Source organism: Condylura cristata, unplaced genomic scaffold, assembly GCF_000260355.1.
Source record: "Condylura cristata isolate star-nosed mole 26May11 unplaced genomic scaffold, ConCri1.0 scaffold00006, whole genome shotgun sequence".
Taxonomy (NCBI): Eukaryota; Metazoa; Chordata; class Mammalia; order Eulipotyphla; family Talpidae; genus Condylura; species Condylura cristata.
In genome coordinates, this window is record NW_004567107.1 from 45,290,961 (window position 1) to 45,317,062 (window position 26,102).

Sequence of the window (26,102 nt, forward strand, 5' to 3'; positions counted from 1 at the left end):
TTTTTTTTTTTTTTTTTAACAGAATGACACTCTTTTTTGTGGTCACTTCTGTTGCTAGTACTAGCAATTTCTATCACAACAAAGCAGTTCTGTGAACTATGAATTTAGGGACAAATTGATCTGGATGCACACTCTAGATAACCATCTGATGTGAGCCCGATGGTGAACTCGCTGCCACATGGCCAACAACATCCAGAGAAGGCAGGCCTAAACCCCTCACTAGGGAAGCCTGTATTGCAATACAGGAAATAGCAGATTAAAGGAAAGGGAGCATAGTGTTAATGACATTGGCTTAGTCTAGAAGTGTTCTCTCTCTCTCTCTCTTTTTTTTTTTTCTTGCCTTACTTTATTATTATTCTTTTGTACTGAGTTCATCAAAAAGCCTTAGGGATATGGGCATTGACAAAGCTCGGAAGATGCCATTGATTCTAAGACAGACTTAAAAAAAAAATGAAATATCTGAAATTGATATGCATATGAAAATTGGTGGCAACTGTTTGATGTATTCTTTATCAGACTTCTGAGCATTTTTATCAAGGACTCTGCTAGGTATTTTGATGTATTCTTTTTAATTAACTCTGAGGTAATTACCATTGCTAATTCTTGTGTGCAGATGAAGAAACTGAAATACAGGAGTACAGTTTTTTGCTTCATGTGACACAGCTCAATCCAGGGGCTAAATTTAGGTAGTGCAATACCAGGGCCTGTGCATTTAGCTACTGAGTCATGCAGTGACCACTGTAGCTCAGAAGTGGGCCCTACGAGACTGGCAGAGGAGTCTGGATCCAATCTGAAGAAAGAGACCTACTATACTATTGGGGAAGTGGACAGTGATCCCCTCCTTGCCCCCAAACCTCTGCTCCTGGAGTACAGGAGATTCCACTTCGGAATAGAAAATCTAAGTACTTTTCCTTATGAAATAAGTCAACCTCTTTTATCCAGCCCAAGTATAAAAAGGCTGTTATACTTTCTATTTCTTGTGATCGCTCATTTTTCTTATAGCCTAACATTAGCCAAAATCATTTGCTCTATTTTTAATCTGACTTGTGTCTTGTGTTAAACATTTTTATAAAGAGGCTTTTCCCTGGTCTGTTTTTACTCTTCATCTTTGTACACAGGAAGAAGATATATCTCTGCCGCACATCACTTTAATGCTTCAGGCAGGTGGAGGGACAACTTCCAGGAAAATTCCAGAGCATTCAAAGATGACGAAATGTCTGCAGTGTGCGCAACACGTATGTACATTGGTCTCTTGTTTGTGTCTGTGTAATGCTCTAGTGCTCACTCTCATTTATACTTAAATTATAGACTAATTGAAAACAGATATGACAAGTGGTTTTGCATCACGAATGCTTGGAGTGACAAACATTTAGTAATGAAGGCTTTATGCCTCGGGTGTCCTTTGGCACACATGGTCTAAAATATCAAGAGGTTTTCCAGGGAAAATAGTAATGTTTTCTCTTGTGGTATTGCTTTAATAACAGACAATTTTGTTCCCTCTATGGAGAAATAGAATGTTTACTATTGGGAAAGGAAAAACTATCTATGGAGAAAAGAAATGCAATCTTAGCATAGCATAAGACAACCACTGGTTTGCCCAGGGAGAGCCGTGGAATTTGAATTGGTTAACTATGACATTATTACAGAACTTTTTAATGTAAGTATTGATATAATTGATGACTTAAGTTTTTAGACTCTATAATCAGGGAATAGGAAAAAACAAACAGTAGGTCTCAAGAGAAGGTGAGTTAAGGTACAAGGAAGAATAACAACAAGGCATGAATTTGTGACCGGCTTTGCCAAGCACAAGGTGTTTGGCCTCGAGTACATCACTCCATTCTTTTGTTTCTTACTTCTAAGCTACATGACCTGAGGATCTGTGGTCTATTCTAGCTCTAAACTTTAAAGATATGATCTAAGTAATGCCACTTTCAGCATCTCAAGATGTCTTGGCACTATCTTAGCATAGGTCATTTTTCATGAAGATAATCTATCCTTGTTTCTTAACTTGTCTCACTAGGATGTTGTGTTGATTTCAGCTTATTAGATAAAGGTGCTACAGACATGCCATTAAAGCAGGACAGGGCACCAATATCAGCAATGTTTCAGGTACAGGCTCATTATCATCTGTACAGAATGAAAAAGTGAGTCACAGCCATCAGCACAGAAGGAAAGTCTCAGTCCCCAGCTTGCTAACTGGTGCAGACACTTAGCACTGAGGTCAGGCATCACACCTCCTGTGGGCAGAAGACACTGGGCCTAGGCTTTGTGATGGAACAAAAGAGGCCAATGTGCTGTGACGGGGCTTTCTTGAACTACAATTTCTTGCCTATTCCGATCACAACAGCATGACTGCTCTTCAGAGTGGTTTCTGTATTGATGTCAGAGGTTACTACTGAAAGAGCTGGTGGATTCAAATGTGAAATTAGATGTTCAATAACTCTTCAGTTTGTGTAAATGTCATGGTAGGATGGAATGTGGTCCAAAGGCAATTCTAAGTCAGATATTAGGAACCTGTTGTCAGTGCCATGTTTATGAGGGGGTTACTATCTTAACCCAGATCACAACCGGGCATGATCTACAGTGTACCTGAAGGAAGTTGTGTGATCTAGGATGCCATTTCTGTGGGATGCTGCATACTGAGAACCAAACTGGGAACTAAGTTCACATCTTCAATGACTGTTTTCCTTTGCTCCTGACAAGTGTGATGCCTTAATGTCAGGGTCTTACCCAACAGGCATAGAGCAAATATGTCCATTCAGCAGTAAATAACTCTACAGCTAGAAAATAAGGGACTTATCTATGCAACAAAAAAAGACATGGTTGCTTCCATATCTGTAACTCCTTATAGCAGTTGGTTGCTACATGCAAAAATGAGAGCAAATGTACTTTGAACAATGCTATTTGTACACTTTGATAATTTGAACAGCTATGTTCCTAAATTAACAACTGCTTTATAATACCCTTATTGTTGCTCCTGTCCCAGTTTTACTTTCTCTTGCATACAGTGATGACAGATTAATTTTCCAAGAAACTATAAGTGTGTACTCTATTCTCATTATACTCAGAAAAGGCTGATATCTTAGCATTGCATATATTTTGTTATATTTCTTCAGTGGCATGTCTATTCCATGAGAAAGTATATTTTGATGGTTGGCAACACAAGAGCATAATAAATACTTTATAAATTTATTATAAACATGATACTAGATTAATGAATAAGTGTAATTACCTCTTTTTAAAAACTTACTTTCTGTAAAGTGTAACTACTGCTTGAACCCTAGTGTGTGTGTATTAAATAGCACATGCCCTGAAATGTGTACATATCCCCCAATGCATTTAACAGCTGAGAAATGAATAGAGCTCCAAATTGTGTAAGCTTAGACTCATACAAAATGTTCGAGTGAAAAATACAACTTTTCTGTCCTTTCTATCACTGAATCACCTCAATCTTGACACTGCTGAGCTTGGCACTGAAAGCTGAGTACAAACTGACCCTCTTTACTTGCCTAACATCCTTTTTCCCAATTCTCCTCCACGAACAATTTTTTTTTAAGATTTGTTTATTTATGTATACCATCAGGAAAGTCCATCTGGTGCCCCCTCACATCCACATATACTTTACTATGCTGAGTTATAGCTAAAGTATCTTGATAAAATGCTACTTCTGATCAACAGGCTTGGGATAGTGCTTAAAATTGTGTATATACAACCACCTCCCCTGGTAGAAAGTTTACAGGCAGAATATAGAAATACTGGACCATCCTTTAGTGTCCTTCATTCCCATTCAACTTCTACCATTACCAGGAACCACCTTTACTTCAGTAGTTCCTCTCACTATGGTGTTAGCTAAATCCCAACAGCATTTCATTGTTATTTAGAATTGGTTCTAGAATGATATGCTTATTTTTATGCATATACTTCTTAATCTGCCTACTAAACATTCTGGTAAAACAGGCTTCTTAGAACTTCTGTGTTTTCCTCAGCACTTGGCATAGTGCATGTCTATGGTGATATGTGGATAATTATTGGTTTTTCCTCCCAGTTCAGAAGTTTCCTTCCATATTAACTTTGCTCTCGCCAATCTAAGCAAAGAACACACTCCTATGAATAACTGTTAGAAGCTATATACTTATGTGTGTCTATATCACAAAATAGGTCATCTGGGGTTCAGGATATTTTTTCAGGTATTTAGGAATTTGACTGCCAAGAAAAAAAAATAGTCCCTTTATTCTATGTGAATAAAATGTGACTAAATCCATACTATCTATAGATGGAGTGGAAAATGACCTGTCCACGAGAGAAGATGGCCCACCCAGGAAGAAGAAAGAAGCTTGTCCAGAGAAAAAACACAAAGGAGGGTTCTAGAGAGGACTCAGGGTCATTCCATTACAGATAACCACCCTTAAAGCACAGTTAGCCTTTGACTCTGTAATAAACATATAATTTATAACAAATGTTTACAATTTCCCTTGGTTTTTCCTCTTTTATTTAAATATTTATTTTATTTATGGAAGAACTGGGGTGTATGGGCCAGTGGTATGGGGGAAAGGGTAAAAGGATTCACCAAAGACAAAGTGGTGAGCAGAACAAGCAGACTGACTAAACGCACTGCTGATAGGAGCAATAGCAGGTCAGGAGAGGTCTGTGTTACCATACATGGTTTAGCTCCCTGGTGGGGGATCAAACTCATATCACTTAGCCATAGGAGGGCATTTGCTGTGGTAGCTCTGAGATTAAGCTCTAGGCCACCAGGGAGGTCTTGGCAAACTATTGTGGCAGTAGTTCTAGTATAAACAGACTTTACATATGTATGGTATTGGTAATGACTGACTATAATACCTATCAAATGAATCTTATTATTGGTTTATTTGACATAAGGGCTGGGTGAACTAAATGCGGAGGGCTAGGATTTGTAACACAGATCCTAGAACCAAGGGTGCTTTCCAAATTAAAATCTCCACAACACCTAGATCAAAGTCACCAGAAATATTCTTTGAAATTGACATTGTTAGAGAGAAAATTGATATTTCCAAATTCTATACTTCATAAGGAATTACTACCCAAGTATATAAAGAAGTTATAGAATTCATAGCAAACAATCCTACTAAAAATGGGCAAAGAACTTCCTATTTTTCCCAAAGAGCTGTACAGATGGTCACAAGGCTCATGAAAAGGTGTTCAACATTAGTAATCATCAGGGAAATGCAAATCAAAACTTAATGAGATAAGTCCTCAAGCCTGCATAATAACCAGCATCAACAAGACAAAAATTAAGGAATGTAAATGAGGATGTGGAGAAAAGGGAACTCCATGCGCTCTTAGTGGGAATGTGAACTGGCATAGCCACTACGGAAAACTGTAGGAGAGATCTCAAAATATGAAAAATGGAATGATATTTGATCAAGCAATTCCATTTTGGAGTATAAGTAAACAAAATCATTTGATCAGACACACAGTTGCACTTACATTTCATAATTTACAATAGCCAAGAGCATCCAAAGTACCTACTGATGGATGAATGGATTAAGAAAATGGAGTACAACATACGTGGCATATTACTCAGTTGTAAAACATAAAACATTCTGCCATTTTCAATAACATGGATGGACGTTGAATATATTATGCTAAGTAAAATAACTCAGAGAAAGATAAAGATTATAGGGTCTCATTCATAGATGTTATCTAAAAAATGTAATACAAAGAGAGAAGTTATTGATAGTTGTAAGAGATCAATGGTGGGGGGCGAGTTGCAGCAAATAATGAATGTGATAAAAGACTTCCATCTCCTGGTTGTATGATAAATCAGTTCAGGGTATATACTGTTCAGCTTGGTGAGTATAGTTAACAGTATTTATTGTATTTCTAAAAATTGCTGAGATTATAGATCTTAAGTTATTGTGGTTAAAAACTTTACAACTGTGAGGTGGCGGATGTAAATGAAACTTAGTGTGAAAATAATTTTGCTAAGTCATGTGTACATGTTAGGCTAACTCAATGTTATCTCTTAATTACAGCTCAATAAAAATGGGAAAATAAATAAATTGGACTTTCCTGGTTACTATGGCTAGTCTAGCATTTCTGAGGTTGGGACCAAGAATCTAAATTATTATTTGTCTTAAATATGATACATAGGCAGTTGCTGAAATTTCTGAATTAGTCTAAAGGGTCATCAGCCTAATAAACTGACCTTGGTAGTAATACCACCTGTAAGAAGGACTTCATTCATTCCATGTTAAATGCCATCCTCCAGTTCTGGCTTGCAAGATGTTAGCAAGACTTTACAGTCTCATATTAGAAGTAGGAAACCTAATTTATATGAAAAGACCTTCAAGATATTGTTATACTAATTTCTTAGGTCCCTTCTTCCAGCTGTTATTGAACCCAATGTCTGAATTCAATTTCCTTTACAATAAAGCAAGTCTCTCTCAGGATCTAATAATGCTAGGCTACAATTTAAACCTACTTCCTTCTATTATGACCTGAGGATGAGTGCAAAAAGATTTCATGCCTTTAACCTTGGTTAAATTCTCCAAATCAGAGTAACAAATTTAGCTTCATGCATCTTGAGAGATCAGAGTAAGCATTAATCCATAGTGATTATGTCAAAATAATTAGATGTTTGAAAGTTAATTTTATTTGTCTTTCCTTCATTTTCTTTACTGAAAATCAGTAAAAAAAAAAAAAAAAAAAAAAAACCTCAAATTTGTATGGCTAAGTTAAAAAAAAAAAATCATACAGTTTCTCCATGGACTAAACCATTATGTACATCATATAGAGGCATTTATCCTATTACTACAGTTGAATTCGACGTTTAAGCTTCTCCTTCATGGCTGTTAAGGCACAGTAGAGTCAACTCATGCCCAGGGAGCTTTAATCACAGATCATCATCCTGATAAACTGTAAAGAGTCAGTGTGGGTTATCAAGTCAACAGCCACTGGGGGAGTTTTTTAATGGGAGCATTGCCAGCATGCATTCATAACTACATTCAAGGAGCACTTCTGGTCTAATGGCTAAATGAAGATTATTACAGTATCTGTACATGTAGCATTTTCTCAAAAAATTCCGTATTTAAAGGAAGCCAATTATTGAAGCCAATACATACAGCTGAATTGCTCAAGTGATAAGAAATATTTTCAATGGTTTAAATTAATACTTGTGAAAAACAAGTTAATAGTGTGAGGTTGTATTATGAAATTTTAAGTTTTGGTGAGATATTGTGGCAGTTATAATCACCAATGAAGTTTTAAAGTGGGATCATGAGGAAATGATCATATAGCAAAGAATAAAAAGAATCATGATAACAATCCAGAGCAGGCTGGAGAAGTGAAAGATTTCTAGTTGGTAAAATTGACATTTAAAAGATTTTTTTTATGTTGCCCCAGGTGGCATTCATCATATGCCTTGTTTTCGTTTTCAAAACTCAATTTGCAGCCTCTAGCCCCAAATCAGAAACTATAGAAACTGTTTTTAAAGAACACTGCATAATTTAAAAAGAGCCATTATGACCAAGATGAAAAACAGCAAAGAAATAAAAAGCAAACCATTTGAAAAATAAGACAATTCATAATTCAGTTTGAGTTTCCAAAAAGTAAAAATGCTTTCCTGAAATGCTTGTAACGAAACAGCAGAAAATATAACTTAATAACGAACAAACAAAAGGAAAAAACCCTTAAGTCCAAACACACACACACACACACACACACACATATGTATGTGTATGTATGTATGTATGTATAAACCCACAAATAAAATCTCTTTTGTGATCTATAGATTTTTTGGAAAATGCTTAGTATGCAACTGAGTAAAACAATATGCTTGAGGGTGTAGATGGGAGGCTACAGATAGGTTTCTATCAGTCAACCTATCAGCAATTAAAAATTATCAAAATTTGGCCCTCCCTGGTGGCACAACAGGTTAAAACGCAACACTGTGAAGCTACCACAGCCACTGCAGCATAGTTCAATCCCCGGACAAGGTGGTGATTCACATGGCATGGCAGACCTCTCCTGTCCCACCTGCTGCTCCCCTCAGCAGTGTACTTTGTCAATCTGCCTATTCTGCTCCCCACTCTGTCTCTGGTGCATCCTCTCACCCTCCCGCACCTCTGGCCAGTTCTGTATGCATAAATAAGTAAATCTTAAGAAAATATAAAAATTTGAAAATTGTAAGACTCAGAAAGTCTATATAGATGTGTAGACAACGTTAGGCCCCACTGTTCCACATTCTTTCACGTGAAGCTTCTTCATCGAGCTGTTATACCTCCAGCCACTTGAGGTAGGTACTCCTTTCAGAGGTCCTTACCAACTGTGATAGGGCAGAATAGTAGAGCTGGTAGAGGCACAGGGATCATCTAGTTGAAAAGCTCATTTGTGGATGATACAACAGAAATTAAGAGAAGAGATAGGGATGTATTTTAATGTTGCCATTAAATGAATCAGAAAAAACTACAGTGGAATTTCAATTGTTCAAGCACCCAGCAACCTGCCCTTTGATGTGACTACAAGATGTTAGTTGTATATTTTGATCTTATGCTAATGTAAACTTTGCCTAAAATAAATAGGCTATCAATATTAATATTAATCATGAATTTGTTTCATTATTGGTCTCTGCTCCTGGGGAATACCAGAAATATCCAGCTTTATACTTTTCTACTTACAAAAGCCACAATATCCAAAACACACAGGTACAAAGACTTTTCCTTTGCTTTCATCAAACATTTACACAAAACCTTTAGGGATTATGAAATTTTAACGTATGATTAAGTTTATCATTGCTCAAAACTGGCAACTTTCTAGGAATACAGTACTATCTTAATATTAGCTCTAGTATTACTGAGGCTAAATGTAAATTCATGTATATATATTCAATAGTTAGAATGTTTTCAGTATATACAACACAAAAAAAATCTATTCCTTATAGTCTTTCTTTTTCAATGAGGGTTCTCACCATAAATGAGAGTAATGGGTGCCAATTTGATGAAAATGAACAATTCAGTATTTTCTATTAACATAAAACTAGATACGATAAAGAAACCTCATAAAGTAACACTAAGTATGTGCACAATATTTAGTTCCTTTTACAAAGCACCTCTACAACATTAATTGTACAGATATTTTTAAGTTGGATGTTTCGTATATATTTTAATATCAGATTCTGGGTCATATTTAAAAGAAAAAACACTGGCGAATCTTTAAGATGAAAACAAGGGAGAGAAAGTCCTGAAATTGCTGTCAAGTATAAACACACTCATTACCTCATATTCCTGGGAAAACTTCAAGTTGTCATTTGCTTTCAACCTTTCAATGTGATCTGCAAGTTCCAAGATAGGTATTGGAGGATGGCTAGCCATACCTATTAAAAGGAAAGAAGAAACACACTTGAACACAGATGAAAATGATGCCAATGATTCCAAAATACAGAGAATACTATAGTTAGACATGGCCTGAAAACATGTGAGTAGTCAAGATGTTTAATGGGAAAAAGCAGGCAGATAGTTTGGTTACTCAAAGCAGGACATGCTCTGGAAGGATGAATTGTGTAGCCAAATGAAAAGTCACCAAGCATAATCCCCAAGCTAACACTCCTAGTGTAAAAGAAAGCGTTATTGTGTTATGAATTAATGTGGTTAGCTAGCGGAGAAAACATGACGGTCGGGCTTGATGTCAACTTCTGCTTTGAGTAATGACTGTTAGGTCATTTCAAACTCCTTCTCCTGCACTGTGTGAAATGGAAATTGTGTGGAATTAAATGGTGTAAAGTGAACTAAGAAAAAGACACTGAGAAAGGCCTAAAAGAGAAAGAAGAGTAGCCTGATAGGAACATAAAGTGACATATGCATAATACAAGGAAAACTAACTTGAAGAATGAAGGTTACCAGGGTAACCGGAATCATCTGAACCTGCAAAGGAAATGATGATGTAAATAAAATAAAATAGAACGAGTTTGTTAAAAAAAATGAAATGGATCGTCTGATACACATCTTAAAAGAGTTAAAAAAATCTGCAAGTTTTTATAGGGTTCACTATACATTGTAACTAGATTTAGATCGCTTTAATAATTCACAAACCTGTCGGTGACTGACATCCACATGCAAGCATGGACACAAAGAATGACATGCACCACAGCTCACAGAAGATAATCACTGACGACAAATTCAGACACCAAACTGGTTTTCAAAAATGTTTCCACTAGTAGCAGATTGTAGAGGTTGGGGTTGCAGCCTGCTCCCAAGTATCTATAGATGGCCACACTTAACAGATCTGTGGAGTTTCCCCCAGGTCCCCATTACTCAACCCCCAGCAAGCTTACAATCTACTTCAGGTGTAAACATCTTTGTCCACTAATGAGAAATGAATGCAGGAAAGTGAGCAAATGGTCAAAAGACAAGGAGCGAGAGAGGGTAGGGGCAAGAAGCAGTGACAGGAAGGTGGCACATCTTAGTTCAGTCTGCCAGCTGAAGATATGTCAGGCTTATCGCTTAAAATAATCCACTATTAGGTAAGGTGATTTCTGGGTCTTTCAATGTTTTCCCACTTTTTCGTATGAAGTGCATTTTATTTCTTTCCAATTAATTTTTCAAGAGTATGCTGAGAGAGCGTTTACAAGTACAAATTCCAGCTGGCTAGAAAATCTTGAACCAGCGTGCCTCCAGGAAAGCCTCCGAGGAAGAAAAAGAATGAGTGGAGTGGGGGGCTCAAACTGGAAGCCATGTTGACATTCTGCCATCTCCAGAACTCTCTGGAAGGTGTTAGGCTGCAGACTGGTGACCATTTAGTCAGCATGATATGATTACTATATGGGCATTTTAGAAATCATGCCAATTTTGGAAATCACCCAGTGAGTTCCTTTATCTCAAATGTCAAAATATTAATGTTCTGGTAAGGTAAATAAAAAGTTCTTTTGCTTCTTCCAGATTCTCATTTTAGTACTTTAGCACTGAATTGTAAAGTATGGAGTTTTAGCATTCAAGGCTATGAAGGTCTTCTTTCAGTCAGCTAAAATCGTAATGGAAATTCCAAAAGAAATAAAGTATGCTTGGACGTATTAAGTCTCTGTTGCAGATAATATTATGTATCTGGACAAAAATGTTGGAGCCCATTTTTGTAACTTTTCCAAGTAGATGGTGGAATTGAACTAATTTACTCTCTATGGAAAGAGTAGGTGGGTGACAGCAGTCTGATAAAAGTGATCTTATCCAGATGAGATACCCCCAATGACAAGACAGAAATGCAATGGCACAAGAGACTGTCCCATTTCCATGTGGGAATGGGACTGGAATGATGTCAACATTCATTACAGTGCTTTAACAGAGAAAATAATAGAGACAAAGATGTTTAGACCTTTTCGAGCGAATCGTGGGAGGGAGTTATTATCATATATGGACTGAGTGGTGGTTTGGCTAGAGAGGGAGGACACAGAGCCAATCAGGGAGGCGTAGGGGACTGAATTACTGCTCAAAGCTGCAAAAAGTAAAGCCAGTTGGAGATGGGAAAAGTATTAGTATAACAGCAGTAGAAGACCATATTAATCAACCAAAGATGTGATCAACATATTTACTTGAGTCATGCACTCACAAATGTCTGAAAGCATTACTTTGGAATCATCTAAGCAAACCTACTCTGATTCATTCATTCTAAATCAAGCTACAGAATATACATATATTACACCAAAGCATGCTAAAGCATTCAAAAATCATAATTTAGATTTGTCTCTATGTACCATATTGTCCCAAAGTTCTAGAACAAAGTAATAATGTCAGGAGGGGTGTTTTATAGAACAGCAAGCAGAACTTGTAGGAATACCATGGACCAGTAGAAGGAATCCCAGACTAGAATAATGAACATGAGTTCTACTTCAGCTCCTATCACCAATGAATAGGGACAAATACTTTCACCAAGCAACTCAATTTCTGCATCTGTATAATAAAAGTGCAGAGCTAAATGAATTCTCAAGTCACTTTCTCCTTCATTAATCTCAATTCTACATGTGTAGATATGATTTCTGAACATATGGAACAAAAATGTGTGTGGGACTCGGATACAGTTCATCTAGAAGGGTTCCTAAAATTATTGCACCTTATCTTTGAATAAGGTGAAGACATCTAGTCTTTATACACTAAAAAAAAAAAAAAAAAAAAAAATAAGCAGAGCACACGTCTGAACTCCAGTCACTGCTCGACATCTCGTATGCCGTCTTCTGCTTAAAAAAAAAAAAAAAAGCTATAAGCAGTTGTCTTCTTTTAAAACTATTTCACTAACTTTTTTTGCCTAAACAAATTTTTTTTTATGTTATATAATGTATCTGAAAATACTAAAAGCCAACAAAAACTAAAGAATAAACCAGGCTGAAACTTCTTTCACATGAAACTCTAATTCATAAGAAAACAATCAAGGATTTACAAGTATTATATAACACTCCCCCCACCCCCCACTTCTTTACTGTCTAACATTGGAAAAATTGTATATGGGACAATCAAGCATGTTAGATTTGAATGATAAAGCAAAGACAAACCTAATCACCATTCACACTGAGCAAATTAAAGTATTTTTAGGCCAGTGTTTTTACATTAGCATTATTTCAGATCTGAAATTTCTTCTTTCCAGACTACACACTAAGCAAATTAAGTGAGAATCCCTAGGTATAGTAGCCAGACATTGGTATTTTTTTAGGTTCCCTCATAACAACTCTCAATCCCATGAGAATCCTTGATGGGAGGCCTCTAATGCTTTATTTGTTTATTTTTTCATTCAAAATTCATACCAGAGTTTATGAGAATGAGATCAGTTTTCTCTCAGTGTTACCCTTGAATCAGTTCTGATTTTCCATTAGCAAGCTGTACTACGCTAGTTATTATTAGCAGCAAAGAACTTGAAGTGCAGCTCACAACTGATGAGGACTTGCCAGAGTCATGACCTCATCAGTTCAAAGCTATAAATGCACAACATAAATGCATTTTAAAGGTACACATTGAATCAGAGTGGAGATTTCATTTCGAAGATAAGATAGCAACAATATAAACTGTGAAAATAAAACTGGTAAGTCACTGATACCTACCTAGGTTAGGGGAAACCCATGATGGTTTACCAGGTACACATGTGTGATAGTAATGTGATGGTGGCTTCCTCATAAGGCTTAAAATCATGGCATTTGAAGCTGAAAGGTGCCTTAGAGAATACTTAGGGCACTCAAGAATTATGAAAGCTAAATGACTTGTGGATGTGAATGAAGCTGCTAAACAATGCAATCTTAACAAGTAGTCTTGAGATCACTCTATCATTTCTAGAAAGGCAGTCATGATCTTCTACAGAGGGGAATAAAGTTTCAAAAGGTGAAAGGAAGCAAGTTGGAAAGGTAAACGGCTGAAGACTTATAGATGCTTTCACAAAGAAAGACGCTCATCCCCGTTGCGATGACATAGCATCCTCTAGGACTATCATTTCCCTACTTTTAGTATAGGCTGGGAAAAGAGAAAGAAAATTGTCCCTGCTAATTGAGAAATAGCAATAAACATGCAATGAAGGGAAACTAACCTGTCTCAATGTCAGGGTTATTGTTAGGGCTAGTATAAACAGTAGGCAACTTCTAAAAGGGTAGGTCTACTCAGCTCTAGAAGATATCTTCTAAGTGGTACCACAGGACCAAGAGGGCGAGACTGCGGATTTGTAACTGCAACTGAAATCCCCTACTATTATGTGCTGTTGGCTCAGTTTTCACTGATGAGTCTAATTCTGCTGAAATCCAGTGGGTAACAAAGAGAAAATCTTTGCAGAGCACCTTTGATTAACTAGACTGTGTCTTGTGATTTGAAACAGGTTTATTTTGTGTGTCTGAATTTAAAAACAAAAACAAAGGGAGAGACTGATAGACATCATGCTTGCATCCCCAAGGCATGTGAAGTCTTGTGTAGGGGTTATGACCATACATACTTGTGTAGGGGTTATGACACATACTCCGATGGTTCACCCTTTGCGGGTTCATCTGTTTTTCACTTACTCCTGTACTCATTTACTCTCTACAGGTAAAAGAACTGCAGCAAGGTCAAAGGACTTAATCAAGGTCACCATTTAGCAGCAAAACTACAATTACATGGAGGAATTTGAATTAGGCTTTGCCACTTTTCATTTAGAACTTATTGGTTATGCCATGCTGTTACTTAAATCATTTAATACCACGGGAAGGGTGGAGCCATAAGGATGGGTATATCAGACTGTTTAGGCTACTCATGCAGCAACACAGAGATCATCAATGATCATCAGTGTAAGAAAATGCAATGAGTTAATAGTGCATAACCTCACTGTTTGGGTGATGGGAAAGAGAAAAAGAAGTTTCATATATACAACTTTATCTTTTACTACCTCTTGTCAAAACAATGTTAGCTTCCATGGAAATGTGAACTAAAGGCATACATTCAAAATGTTAAAACCAGTTGGGCTATTTGGCAGAAGATTTTTTTAAAAAAACAATTATGACATTTTTGTTTTTCAGATATTCTATTTTACTAACACAGTAACCAATAGCATGCTTCACGTAACTTTTTTGTCTATAGAGAGATTTATGTTTTGCTTCAGCAGCACATATACTAACATGAAACAACACAGAGAAATGTTTGTCAAATGCCTTCTTTATGTTGGCATATTTTTTAAAAAACCACACACTAAATGCCAGTAGGCACATTTCAACTTTATAACTAGTTTGATAAGTGGAATATTTGAGGTTATTATTAATGGTGGGCCATCCTCTAAATAATTTTTCTGTTTCTATCTCTGAGTAATAACTCAGTAATACTCTTCACCTGGTTTTCTAACAAATCGTGATATAGGCTGGAAAATTGTGGAAATGGAAAAAGGATAAACCAGTTTGCGCATCAGATCTATGACTGCAGCCTTGTCAAAGTGTTTTTAACTGACTTAATATCAAAACTTAGCTTTAAAAAGGTCATATTTTGGCCCTCCCTGGTGGCGCAGCGGGTTAAAGCACTGCACTGAGAAGATAAAGCCACTTCCACATGAGTTCGATCCCTGCCTGCCCCCGGAGGAGACCACATGGCGTGGCAGACCTCTCCTGACCCTCCCACTGCTCCCCTCAGCAGTGTTCTTCGTTGATCTGCCTGTTCTGCTCCCCACTCTGTCTCTGGTGAAGTCTCTCACTGCCCCTGAGTCTCTGGCCTGTACCCCAGTTCTGTATGTACAAATAAATAAATCTTTAAAAAAAAAAGGTTATATTTCAATATCACTTATACATATTTTGAATACCCTGCATTAAATATAATTCATTACATTCATAATACATTTCATTACAAGTTGTCTCACAAAACAATGATGAGTTGAAGACAAAGGAGAGCACTGAATTGTGAAGTACAATTGCATCTGGTAAAACGACTGTGACACTGTGACTTGGTCCAGACTAGGATCGCCAATAAGGGCAAGACACCAGCACACCAAGACTTCCTTTTCAGCTAAGCACTGGGCAGCATAATGACAATTCAATTTTTAACACAGGATTTCCCAAAATGCAGAATTTGAACAAAGCGTATTTCTGTGTCAGAAATTTCCCATTTAGATCAGTGCACAAAAGTTTTAAAAATATAAGTACAAAGAGAACTTTTGATGTTTCTAACACAGTCAGACAAAGATAAGAAAGTAAAAATAAAAATGTGGCACAGTGGGTTAAAACACAGAACTAAGAAGCTAAAGCCACTTCAGTATAAGTTCAATCCCTCACCCGGAGATGATCCACATGGTGTGGAAGGAAGACCTCTCCTGACCTGCCCACTGCTCCCCTCAGCAGTGTACTTTGTCAGTCAGCCTGTTCTGCTCCCCACTCTGCCTCTGGTGAATCCTCTCACCGCCCCCTGAACCTCTGGCCTGTACGTCAGTTCTGTATGCATAATAAATAAATCTATAAAATAAAAAATAAACAAGTAAGTAAAAATGGATCCTGTTAGCATTGATCCAAATAGCATTACTCATGGATTGGAATAGGTGGCTCAGAGGTTTCAAAGTCTGTTCATGTGCAAACATTTTGCTGCTGAAACTGCTATTAGGATATGTTAACTTTTTATGAGTTTGTTTTGTATTTCACAGACCATCAATCATCTACAATCCATGTATGCTTCAGGGCAAAGCATACTAAGGTCATCCACAGAATGAAAATGAGGTCTTTATGTTATAACGTCTGATCATCAATTTTTAAATTTCTTCCTAAAAGGGGCAAGGCACATATAAACACTTGAGTTTTGTTTGTTTTAAAGGATTTTCTTAGACCCAGGAAGGTTATGATGGTGTCTTCAGGTAGTGGAGAAAATAATTTTATAGGAAAAATATTCAGATGCAAGCCAACAAATCAACCACTGTGCATGTGTTTATGTGTGTATGTGGGAGGAGGATAGTTAGAAAGGGGGTGACTGGTACCATCTGATACTACAGTTAGCAGTTACTTATACCTCTTTTTGTACTGGGAAGAAAACTTACTTTGCAAGGATGCTAAACTTCTAAAATTTATAGGTAAAAGTAGAAATATTGTAATTTCTTGGGCTTTTTATATACCACTGTCCCTTGACGTTATATTTAATTTAGTCATTTCGTCCAATTCTAAAGGCCAGGGCCCAGAAGAACTGTAACACAAGTAAACACAAGCTTTTAACAGTATTTTCCTTAATCTTTATTAGGCAGGCGCTATAAAAATGTTAATTGTCCCTATGCTAGAACCCAATAATCATACTTAAGGTGTCAAATTTTCAGAAATAGCAACAGAAGTATGAAAAGGTCTGGGTTCAATACTGCTTCCCACAATATTATTTGCAGCGGCACAAAATGAGAAACGACCTATCCTCCATTACAAGGAAGGTGTCAATATACGTTGTGGCATCAATAGAAGAAAATGACATCAGAATCATTGACTGTTTATAAGGAGATAAAACCATATACACAGACATGGAACGATAACTATTTTTAGATCATTAAATGTTAGAATGGTCAATATACATATAATGACATCTGCATGGAGCTGTACATAATAGACATCCCTAGAGGAAAAAATTGGAGTGATAGGTAATCTTAATTTTATTTTAAATACATTAAATAAGAAAATTAGAAGTAATGGAGTGGAGTAGTTTTACTTCTTAAAATATACTCTTTTTTTTTGTAATAGAATGAGCACCGACATTCACAAGTGGGGTATAAATCTGCAAAATGTATTTTCTATTTTTAAAACTTTCTCTAGTAAACATATATTGCTTCTGTAAGTAAGAATAAGGATATCAAAAGGGGTTATTATAAAATGATTGTTTACCCCCAGAATAAAAACTTTCTTCCAAGATCACTTTTGTTCCATGTGTAATCCATCAACTAACTCACCCTCGTCATGCCCACCCACTTATGCTGTCTGCACAGGAGGGACCTAACAGAAGTTTCCTCTATTATAAGTGATTATTTTCTTCCTTTCCTCCACAGATCTTAAAGATTTGTAAAACATCATCAAATGTAATAATTCTAGCAAATTCTTTTATATTCCCTCTGTACTTTACTCACTTTGCCCAATTTATTTCATTTGAGGTGATAAGTTTAACTTTAAAAGAAGACCTTACATAGTTAAGGGTTCAAATTTCACTTCTGTCAATCACTGGTAAATCACGAAGTGATGCCACTTGAATTGCATCTTCCGCACTAAGTCTGACGACTTCCTGCAAACTGATGCCTGATTACTTACTGTTGCAAAAAAAAAAAAAAAAAAAAATCTCTTACGACATTAGGTACTTTCATTTCTCACAAATACAGTTTCATTGCATACTGCTTCCTGAAGCTCAACAGATAAACAAAGTCATGGAAAATATCCACAAGCAGAGGTTATCTGTCTTAACCAGGAGAGTATGAGCCTTTTTCATCCCATTCAGATGCTGGGATGCAGTGTTTAAATGCCAAAGTGACTTGATCATCATCTATAACTTGTGCGGCACTAAGGCAATGCAACTCCTCATCTCACCACCTCTCACTCATGGTCATGCCGAAAACAGCCAGTTTCTCTTGCCTTCACTTTGTACCTTACATAAGTGGACAAAATTCTGACTTTTCCCTTTTCCTGACCCAGAGATGGGTGTGTTCACAGTACTGAAGCTAAGGTTACAGATCTTTGGAGTACTTAAATTGTCAGAATACTGTATTTGCATAAATTTGTGGATGTATTCAATAACTTTTTTAAAAAATTTATTTATGTATGCATACAGAACTGGGGTATAGTCCAGACGTGCAGAAGTGGTGAGAGGATTCACTAGAGACAGAGTGGGGAGCAGAACAGAGTGAAGAAGTACACTGCTGAGGAAAGGAGTGGGAGGGTGAGCAAAGGACTGCTGGGCCATGTGGGTTGCCCCAGGGCTGGACAATTGAACTCACACTGAAGTGGAAGTGGCTAGCTTGCAGTGCTGCACTTTAACCTGCTGTGCTACTAGGGAGGGCCCTATATTCAATAGCTTTTGAACATGCAGAAGAATTGAAGGAAAAAAGTTCACTACCTTAAATTTAGAAACTGCAGCAAAAATTAATAATTTAAGTAGATTTTTCATTCCCAGGATGATTTTTTAAAGGAAATTATAAGTATAGTTTGTAGAATCAGTGAACTAAGCAAAGCATTTCCTTTACCTTATGAAATACCCTCTGAGTTTCAAATAGTAATTTTCCTGGTATTTTATTATTCACCACCGACCCATCAGAAGTGGAAATCAATTTACTTTCATGAATAAGCTCTGTACTAGGGGCTGGTTATATAAATCACAGGATTCTTATTTTGTTGGAAGCCATTTGTTTGAAGTCAAGATGCGGATGGTTAATTACCTATTTACGCATACCTATTTTGCATTTAATAAAGAGTATCAAGTTTCATAATGTTTGGGGATAGCAATTATACATTCAAATTTATGTACACGTTTACAGAAGAGAGCATTTCAAATAGTGAAAGGCAAAGAGTTTAAAACCTAAAACTTAAGTAGAGACACATCATCTGCGCAACTTCTAAAGTGTCATGTTATTTAATCTAACAAAGTCCTTGATTATTTGTGGATAAAAGGAGAGGAAAAGGCAAAAATAGGTTACTTGGTTAACAATTCCACCTTCTGCTTTCACCCTATTGTCAGGTAGTTAAGGCGCTTCACAGCCACTGGAGAGATGTCATGCTGGCTGAAACAAATGGTGGAATTTTGATGAGTTTCACATTAACAGTTGAGTCTATTTCCTTTTTTTATGGTCAACTCATCTGGCCACATCACTGACTTCTTTAGAGGCAAACAGACTATTTCCATAGCACACGGTGAGTGCATATTGCTTATCTGAACTAGATGGCACAATGTAACAGCTTTGCCAAGGTCTGGATAATTTCTCCTGTTCTAGTCTCTGCCTCTACTAAATCTTCTCTTTCCTTATTTACTTTTCTCCTACTTAATCCCATCATCCATGTAATAAATTGAATCTTGGTTAAACGGCTCTTTCGTTTATACTTAGGACCCCATGTTAATACTCATTGGTAATATAAGCACTGGCACTTCAATTGTAACATCCGTTTTGCTTCCAGTGACTCCTATGAGTCTAATGGGCTCTCTCTATAAGTGGCCATAATATTCCATTATACACTGGGGAAAATATATTTTTAATAGAATTTTTAGATTTGGTTACATTTTCAAAAGTACCCATAAAACTGAGAAGTATTAAAGATAGAGATCTCTGAGTTGAAGGGTTTTCTAGTCTTGCTTGCAATCACCAGCAACTATGCTAATATTCCTTTCTACTGTTCCCACTTTGCTTCACAGTTATGTCTAGAAATCCTCTGCTGGTGCTGGAAGTGTCCACTGGCTCTCTTCTTTTGGGACAATCTTTGCTTTTCCACTTAATCCCATACTGTTTCTGCTGAAAGATCACTAGTCTGCAAAAGAGGTCACACTTTACATAGAAGCCAAAGGAGGTCTGAGAGCAGTGCTGAGCAGCAAGACACTGAGAAACAAATTCACTTTCTTCATTTCTACATTGTGCTCCCTTGATAAAGGGTAATGAGCCACATATGAAAGGAATCATGTCACAGATGAGTTTTTTGGTTTTCAGTATTTTAGACATTGGGTTAGTCAAATTGAAAAGTACATGAATTCACAGGTCCATTATTATTAAGTGGTTGTCTACAGCCTGAAGAAGTCAGTTACACAACTGTTACAAAAAAGTGCTGCAATGAGGTTTACTATAGACAGTAAATTTGTTTCAAGGTGCTTTAACAGGGCCTGGATGGTGATTCAAGAGAGAGTACCGAGGGGACAACAGTAGTCTGGAAAACCAGCGTATTCACACTTTCACTGAGTCACTGTGCACATGCTCACAGGCCGCATCCATCAGTTGTTGTGAAAACATCTATGCAGGAGACTTTGACTGCACAGACATTTTCTTCTCCTTTCATGCTGATGAATACATGTCTTAGTTTTTAAAAATTAAACTGTAAAATTTATAACCTTAAACGATATAGAATTTTAAGACAGCCCACTTTTATGATTATCTAACTATATTGAAAATGTCAGACATTTCTTTTTACTGAATACACTAGTTACTATGACATGTCTGTGTGTTAAAGAGAAGATATGCTAAAATGAATAAACTCTATATTTTCCATTCAAAGCAATTCACAGTAAATGTGCAATTAAAAAAAAAATTTGATGTCTTGTACTGTGAGTTAAGGCAGTCACTTGACTTAAGAGAAAACTTCCCAATGATTTGGAATGCAATAATTAAATCAATTTTAATCACACAGCCTTCCAATATCATCTCTTTGTGCATTGTCATGAGGTGTTAAGCCAGACCCACTCAGTGTTGTTTTTCTCTCTCTTTAGCATTCATTATTTGCCATTCAATTGTTATAAACAAAATTCATTTGAAAGAAAAAAAAATAGCACTAGGTTTGAATTAACAATATGGTACAAAATGCCCTCAGCAGGAATATATCTTCCCTCTGTTGAAGCATTTAATTTTCTTTAAGAAACAAGCATATTTTCCTTATGCTCTGTCATTCTGTGTGTCTCCCCAATAAGAAACATAAATTGATTATCTTGATTTTGTATAGGTAATATTAAAAGATATACATTTTTTCCTAATTTTGTTTTATTCCCCTTTCTTCTTTCCTCCCCTTTGCTTTCAGAGCAAGAAGTATTGATTATAGGAAAATTTAAACTAAACATATTCTTTACCAAATAGGGTGAATGATAACAATAATAAGATGAGAAAATGAATTCTTTTCAGTATCATTGAAAACAAACTGTTAAATCCATAAAACACTAGACATAATAGTATATGTCTGTTAAAATTTGAAAGAGAATTATATTTTCTTTCTCTTCCCTAATCCACCTCAGATTTGCACACACAAAAAACTAATATCCTTTCAAGACATATGTTTTGGTGAGTCTCAACAATATTAAAATAAAACATCATGATGAACAAAATTTTTCAAAGTACTGCAATCTATTCCGCTCTTAAGGTATTATCACTAAGCTGTAACATTTCCAGTAGACTGTTATGGACAAGATGAGTTCAGCATCTTACCTGGAGTTTGGAAATTAAGGCGCCTCAGTTCTACTGGGTCTGTTGGATGGTGTGAAGGAACCTCCTTACTATTTGGTATGCTGCTCTTTCTAGAGTCGGTCTCTGCCCTTTTCCTATAAAGGGGAAAATTACCATTTAAGAATAAAAAAAAAAAAAACTGAAACAAACAAAACCATGCTTCCCCCCCCAGGCCCCTCTCTCCCAGCTTTCAGTTAAGTTTTTTGACTAGCTACCTTTGTGACCTTGGTTGTATTTCATCTCTTGGTCTACAGTGCTTTCTCAGGTCTAAAGTTTTTGTTTCAATGAATGACCTTACAGTTCTCTTTTAGCTCTACAATTAAGCAATTCAAAGACTCTAGGCTGTCAGGGCCATTGGTGACATCTGTTTGCATCCCTGTACTGCAGTTCTCCCTTACCCAGAACCCTTTTCATGAGTCACAAGACAGAGTACCCCAGCAGCCAGTACTAAGCTGCCATTATCATAGCGAACAGCTCTGAAACTACTAAGCCTTCAGTTGAAAAGCCAATTCTTGTCTCCTCCACCCTGTCCAAGAATATTGAACTGTAGGCCACAAAATGAGACTGCATGGGAAGTTTCCCATAAACCATGCAAGTACAGCGAATGCTTTCCTAAGATGCCAAGGCAGCCTAATGCATGGAGGAGATCTAGGACCTCATAAGACCAACATCCCTTTTCTCTTTATCATACCAAAGGAAACTAGCATTGGCTGTTTATAGTGCAAAGTGAGCTATGATGAATACTTTTTAAATGAATGTCAATACCAGAGAGAAACTATTTTCACCTGGGAATAGATAGTCCCACTTTGCTGATGATCATTAAACATGTATAAACCATTTAACATTACGTTGTTAAAAGCTATTCTTCAACCAATTCATTTTATTTTTAATTGTTACTTATTAGTTTATTACCCAGTCTTGTTTACAGTGCCACAATATAATTTTAAAAAATGTCTGTGGGAAAGATGTCACATTTTTTATAAGAGTTTTTTTACCTATTTTTTCCCCAAAATAATCAGAGTAATATTTTTCTTCAGGTTGACTAAGGTTAATAACTCACTGAACACACAGAAGCCTTTTCAAATAGTACAGATACTGATCCAGCCATCTCCATAGTGGAATCTTAATCTTAGTACCTCCCCTCTGTTCAAAGCACTCTTCTCTTATTCTTATATGAGAAAAGAGAGCTGTGGGGGCTTGGGAGCTCTCCTCTACCTCATAAGACTGTGGGGCAGCTCATCAGCATGCTGAGGCAATGGGTTCTCATTCAGGGCCTCCCAGGTCACTACTTAGCCAAGGACTCCTGTTATGTAGACTTTCCTTCCACCTCTGCTCTTCTATATAAAATAAAACTAACTGGGGTGAAGGGAAGATTTATGTTGAGGGAAAGGACACTTGATTCACTCAAGAGCAACACCATCAGCAAAACATCAGTGATGGCATAAATTTCCACGGGTGAGTCCTAATGGACACCAAGGCTACTCAGAACATCAGATTAACCTTAAGATGTCAAGTATCGCCTTCAGACAGAAAGGCCTCACAAGTTACTCTACCACTCAGAGTTAGTGAATTTCAGGCATGCCAAAGGTCCTGGCAGTTCTAGGTGTGTGAAATGGAAAATGAGAAAGAAAAGAAGAAAAAAGATGGATGGCTGGTGAGGAAGTTATGAGAAAAAGAGATGGATGGACCCAAAGACCATGTGAAAGGAGGACGTGATGAGCAGCTTCAGAGTAGAAAATGTCACTGTGTTTATGCCCTGGGTATTTACCACACAGAGCTGAGATTCATCTTTGCACTGAAAATACAAAATAAAGGGCGAATGAAATGTCACTGTGGCTAGTCATTCAAACCACATGTAACAAATATTAGGTCAGTCTTTTTGATTCACGTAATTCCTGAGGTCATTTCTGGTTGGCACAGATTTACATGTCTTTACTGATGTGCCAGACTCTACAGCTAAAATCCTGAATTTTCATCCCTTCTCATTGTGGCTCTGCTGTCATTCTTGTGAGATTATGAAAACCAGATGTAGAAATATCTGGGCAAGAAAACTATTTCCCCTTTGTACATATTGTGGAACCACCTCCTACTCATTTTTCACTGAGGCCAGGCTGAGTGACACTGGGATGGAAGGATAGTAAAGAACAGTCTCTAGAGAAATGTGAGTTTCACTGTTGCCAAGAAAGTTGCCAATCACCTCTTGTTCAGAAGGGTGTCAACAAATCCAGACTTTGGGACTAAAACTACAATTCATACTTGTAACAAATTGAGAGGAGTGCCCTGACATTTAATACCTAACTTTTCCCTTTATCTGTTCAAATAAAAAAAAAAAAATTAAGACCTCAGGCTCCAAAAATCCTAGCCAGCTAGAGAAACCAGCTGCTTAAATTTTGTTTTTCTTGGTTTAGTTTGAATGATCACAACATGGATAATTCTGGCTGCCCACACTCTTATCATATTATTTTTAAGCACAAATGTGCTAAAATGGTTTGTTTTCCAACAGAAAGGATTTCTAAGAACAGTTTGCAAGATGAAGAGATTGGCTATTATGTATAATAATGGTAAAGAGCTTTAAAAAATTGGACTACTGTCATAAAGTATTAAATAACAAACAATGATCTAAATCAGACCCAACACAAACATAAACAGCAACATTTTCCTGAAAGTTTTCAGAGGTCTCATCTCTTATTTTCAAATAGGAAAAAAACCAAGGCCAGTGACTAAATTCAGATTCTGTATATCACCTTGGTTAATTTTTGTTGGCATTAAGACCATAAGAACCTAACATGAGTTGAATTTCACTCAATGAGAAGTACCTACCACGTGCAGGGTTCACATAGGTCAATAGGAAATGGAACATCACATGGCATCTGAAACTGCTAATGGCATAAAAATGCACAGTTGTTTGGGATGTGAATAGTGTACAACAGAAACTGTTGCTCTTTAGTTTTATTTTTATTTGTAATTACCTGGTTCTCTTTGAAGGGTAAACAGGAAGCAAAAACCAAGGGATTGTGTGAAAGATTGAGCCTGTCTTCTGGTAGTAAAGATTTTCAGACATGGGGTTCTTTTGGAAGAAACATACATGTATCTGAAAGCTCTGCTGTTAATATTCAAATAAAGCAGTTCAAAGCATTATGGCTCTGATGCCATGAAGAAGGTCACCCCAACTATGCTACTACTGATATGTATCTCTTTGGGTAACTCAAATACAAACCTAAATGTCTTCACCAATAAAAGAGAAAAGGAGTGTTAGAAGATTATATTTTAGTTTTGGTCCAACTGTCTCATCTTAATATAAGAAGAAGGCAGAGGGTGAGTTTTTTTTTTTTTTTTAAGGGCAGGTAGATATGTAGGTGTATTAAGTGTGTTCAGAGCATACTGTTCTTCTGGCATGTGATTTTATGTTGGATTCATGACAATTAGTGATATTACTCAACATCTCTCAACCCCCCCCAAAAGACACCTGCACAAAGGTACTAAGCTTCCTGACAGTAAAATTGTAGCACAGCGTGCTGATCAGAATGAAGTAATTTTAGAGAAGACTACCTGCAGGGTTCCCAAACTTCACGCACTGGAACCACCTATGGGGACTATTAAACTACAGATTGAGACCGAAGTTTTTAATTCAGTAGTTCTGTGTTGGGAGGGGCAGGTTGAGATTTTGTTTTTCTCTTAAGTTCCCAGGTGACGCTGATGCTCCTGCTACTGGTGCAGGGCACACTAATGCAAACCATCAGCACAGTGTTGGGGAAAGGCATGCTGGATGGGCTGAGATCTTGTTTAGTTTTATCTTAATTAGGCATGTGTATCTCTCACCACAGATACAGATAAACAGATATCAAGGCATAAGTTAGAAAGCGAGAATGTTAGGCTGCGCAAAGCATTCAATAACCATGCTTATAGCTACTACTGTAGCTGTTTCTATTAGTCAAGGCTAGAAGACATGGAAAATAATTTGGAATTGGATCAGCGTTTTTACTATGGCACTACAAACAAAATTTGCAGAGACAAATGTAGTAGTACTCCTGTATTGAGAGGTGACTGGGGATCAAATTGAAAACTAAGCTTTCATAAAAAGAAGCAAAACAAATCAAAATGACTTATAGACAACCCTACTTTTCTGTTATGCAGAGACATTAATCCATAGAAATTCTCAATTTACCTTATCTACAAAAAAAAAAACCCTCAAAAAATGGTTTTACCACTTTCTAAATCGGGCTGCAAAGGAAGACAGACTATTTTTCTTATTATATACATAAAGAAGTTTATTTCCTAGAGAAACATCTTTATATCACAGCTATCTTAAAAAATTAGGTTTTGTCCGTCTTTCACTTGTCAGGTTTCACCTTTTGAATCCAACTTCCACCAGCACCTTCTCAATGCCTGTAAAGCCTACCAGGATTTTTTTTTTCCTTACTGAACATAAAAGGGACTTGTTCTCTATTCCTCACCTGTCAGGTTTACTGCTCCATTTTAATGCAGCAAAAAAAAAAAAAAAAAAAAAAAAAAAAAAAAAAAAA

The 26,102-nt window shown here is 36.7% G+C and overlaps 1 protein-coding gene across 3 annotated transcripts in view; it reads right to left on the reverse strand.

The window, feature by feature from the left end:
- Positions 1 to 26,102, reverse strand: part of PTPRD (protein tyrosine phosphatase, receptor type, D) — a 1,952,036-nt gene that overhangs the window by 85,974 nt on the left and 1,839,960 nt on the right. For 2 of the 3 annotated variants that reach the window (XM_012721366.1, XM_004677657.2), the window contains 3 exons: positions 26,034 to 26,045; positions 21,562 to 21,674; positions 9,258 to 9,355 (listed from right to left, as the gene is read on the reverse strand). In XM_012721366.1, coding sequence (XP_012576820.1) covers positions 9,258 to 9,355; positions 21,562 to 21,674; positions 26,034 to 26,045 — 223 coding nt within the window. The remainder of the gene's footprint in view (positions 1 to 9,257; positions 9,356 to 21,561; positions 21,675 to 26,033; positions 26,046 to 26,102) is intronic. The other variant, XM_004677659.2, reaches the window with a different exon arrangement.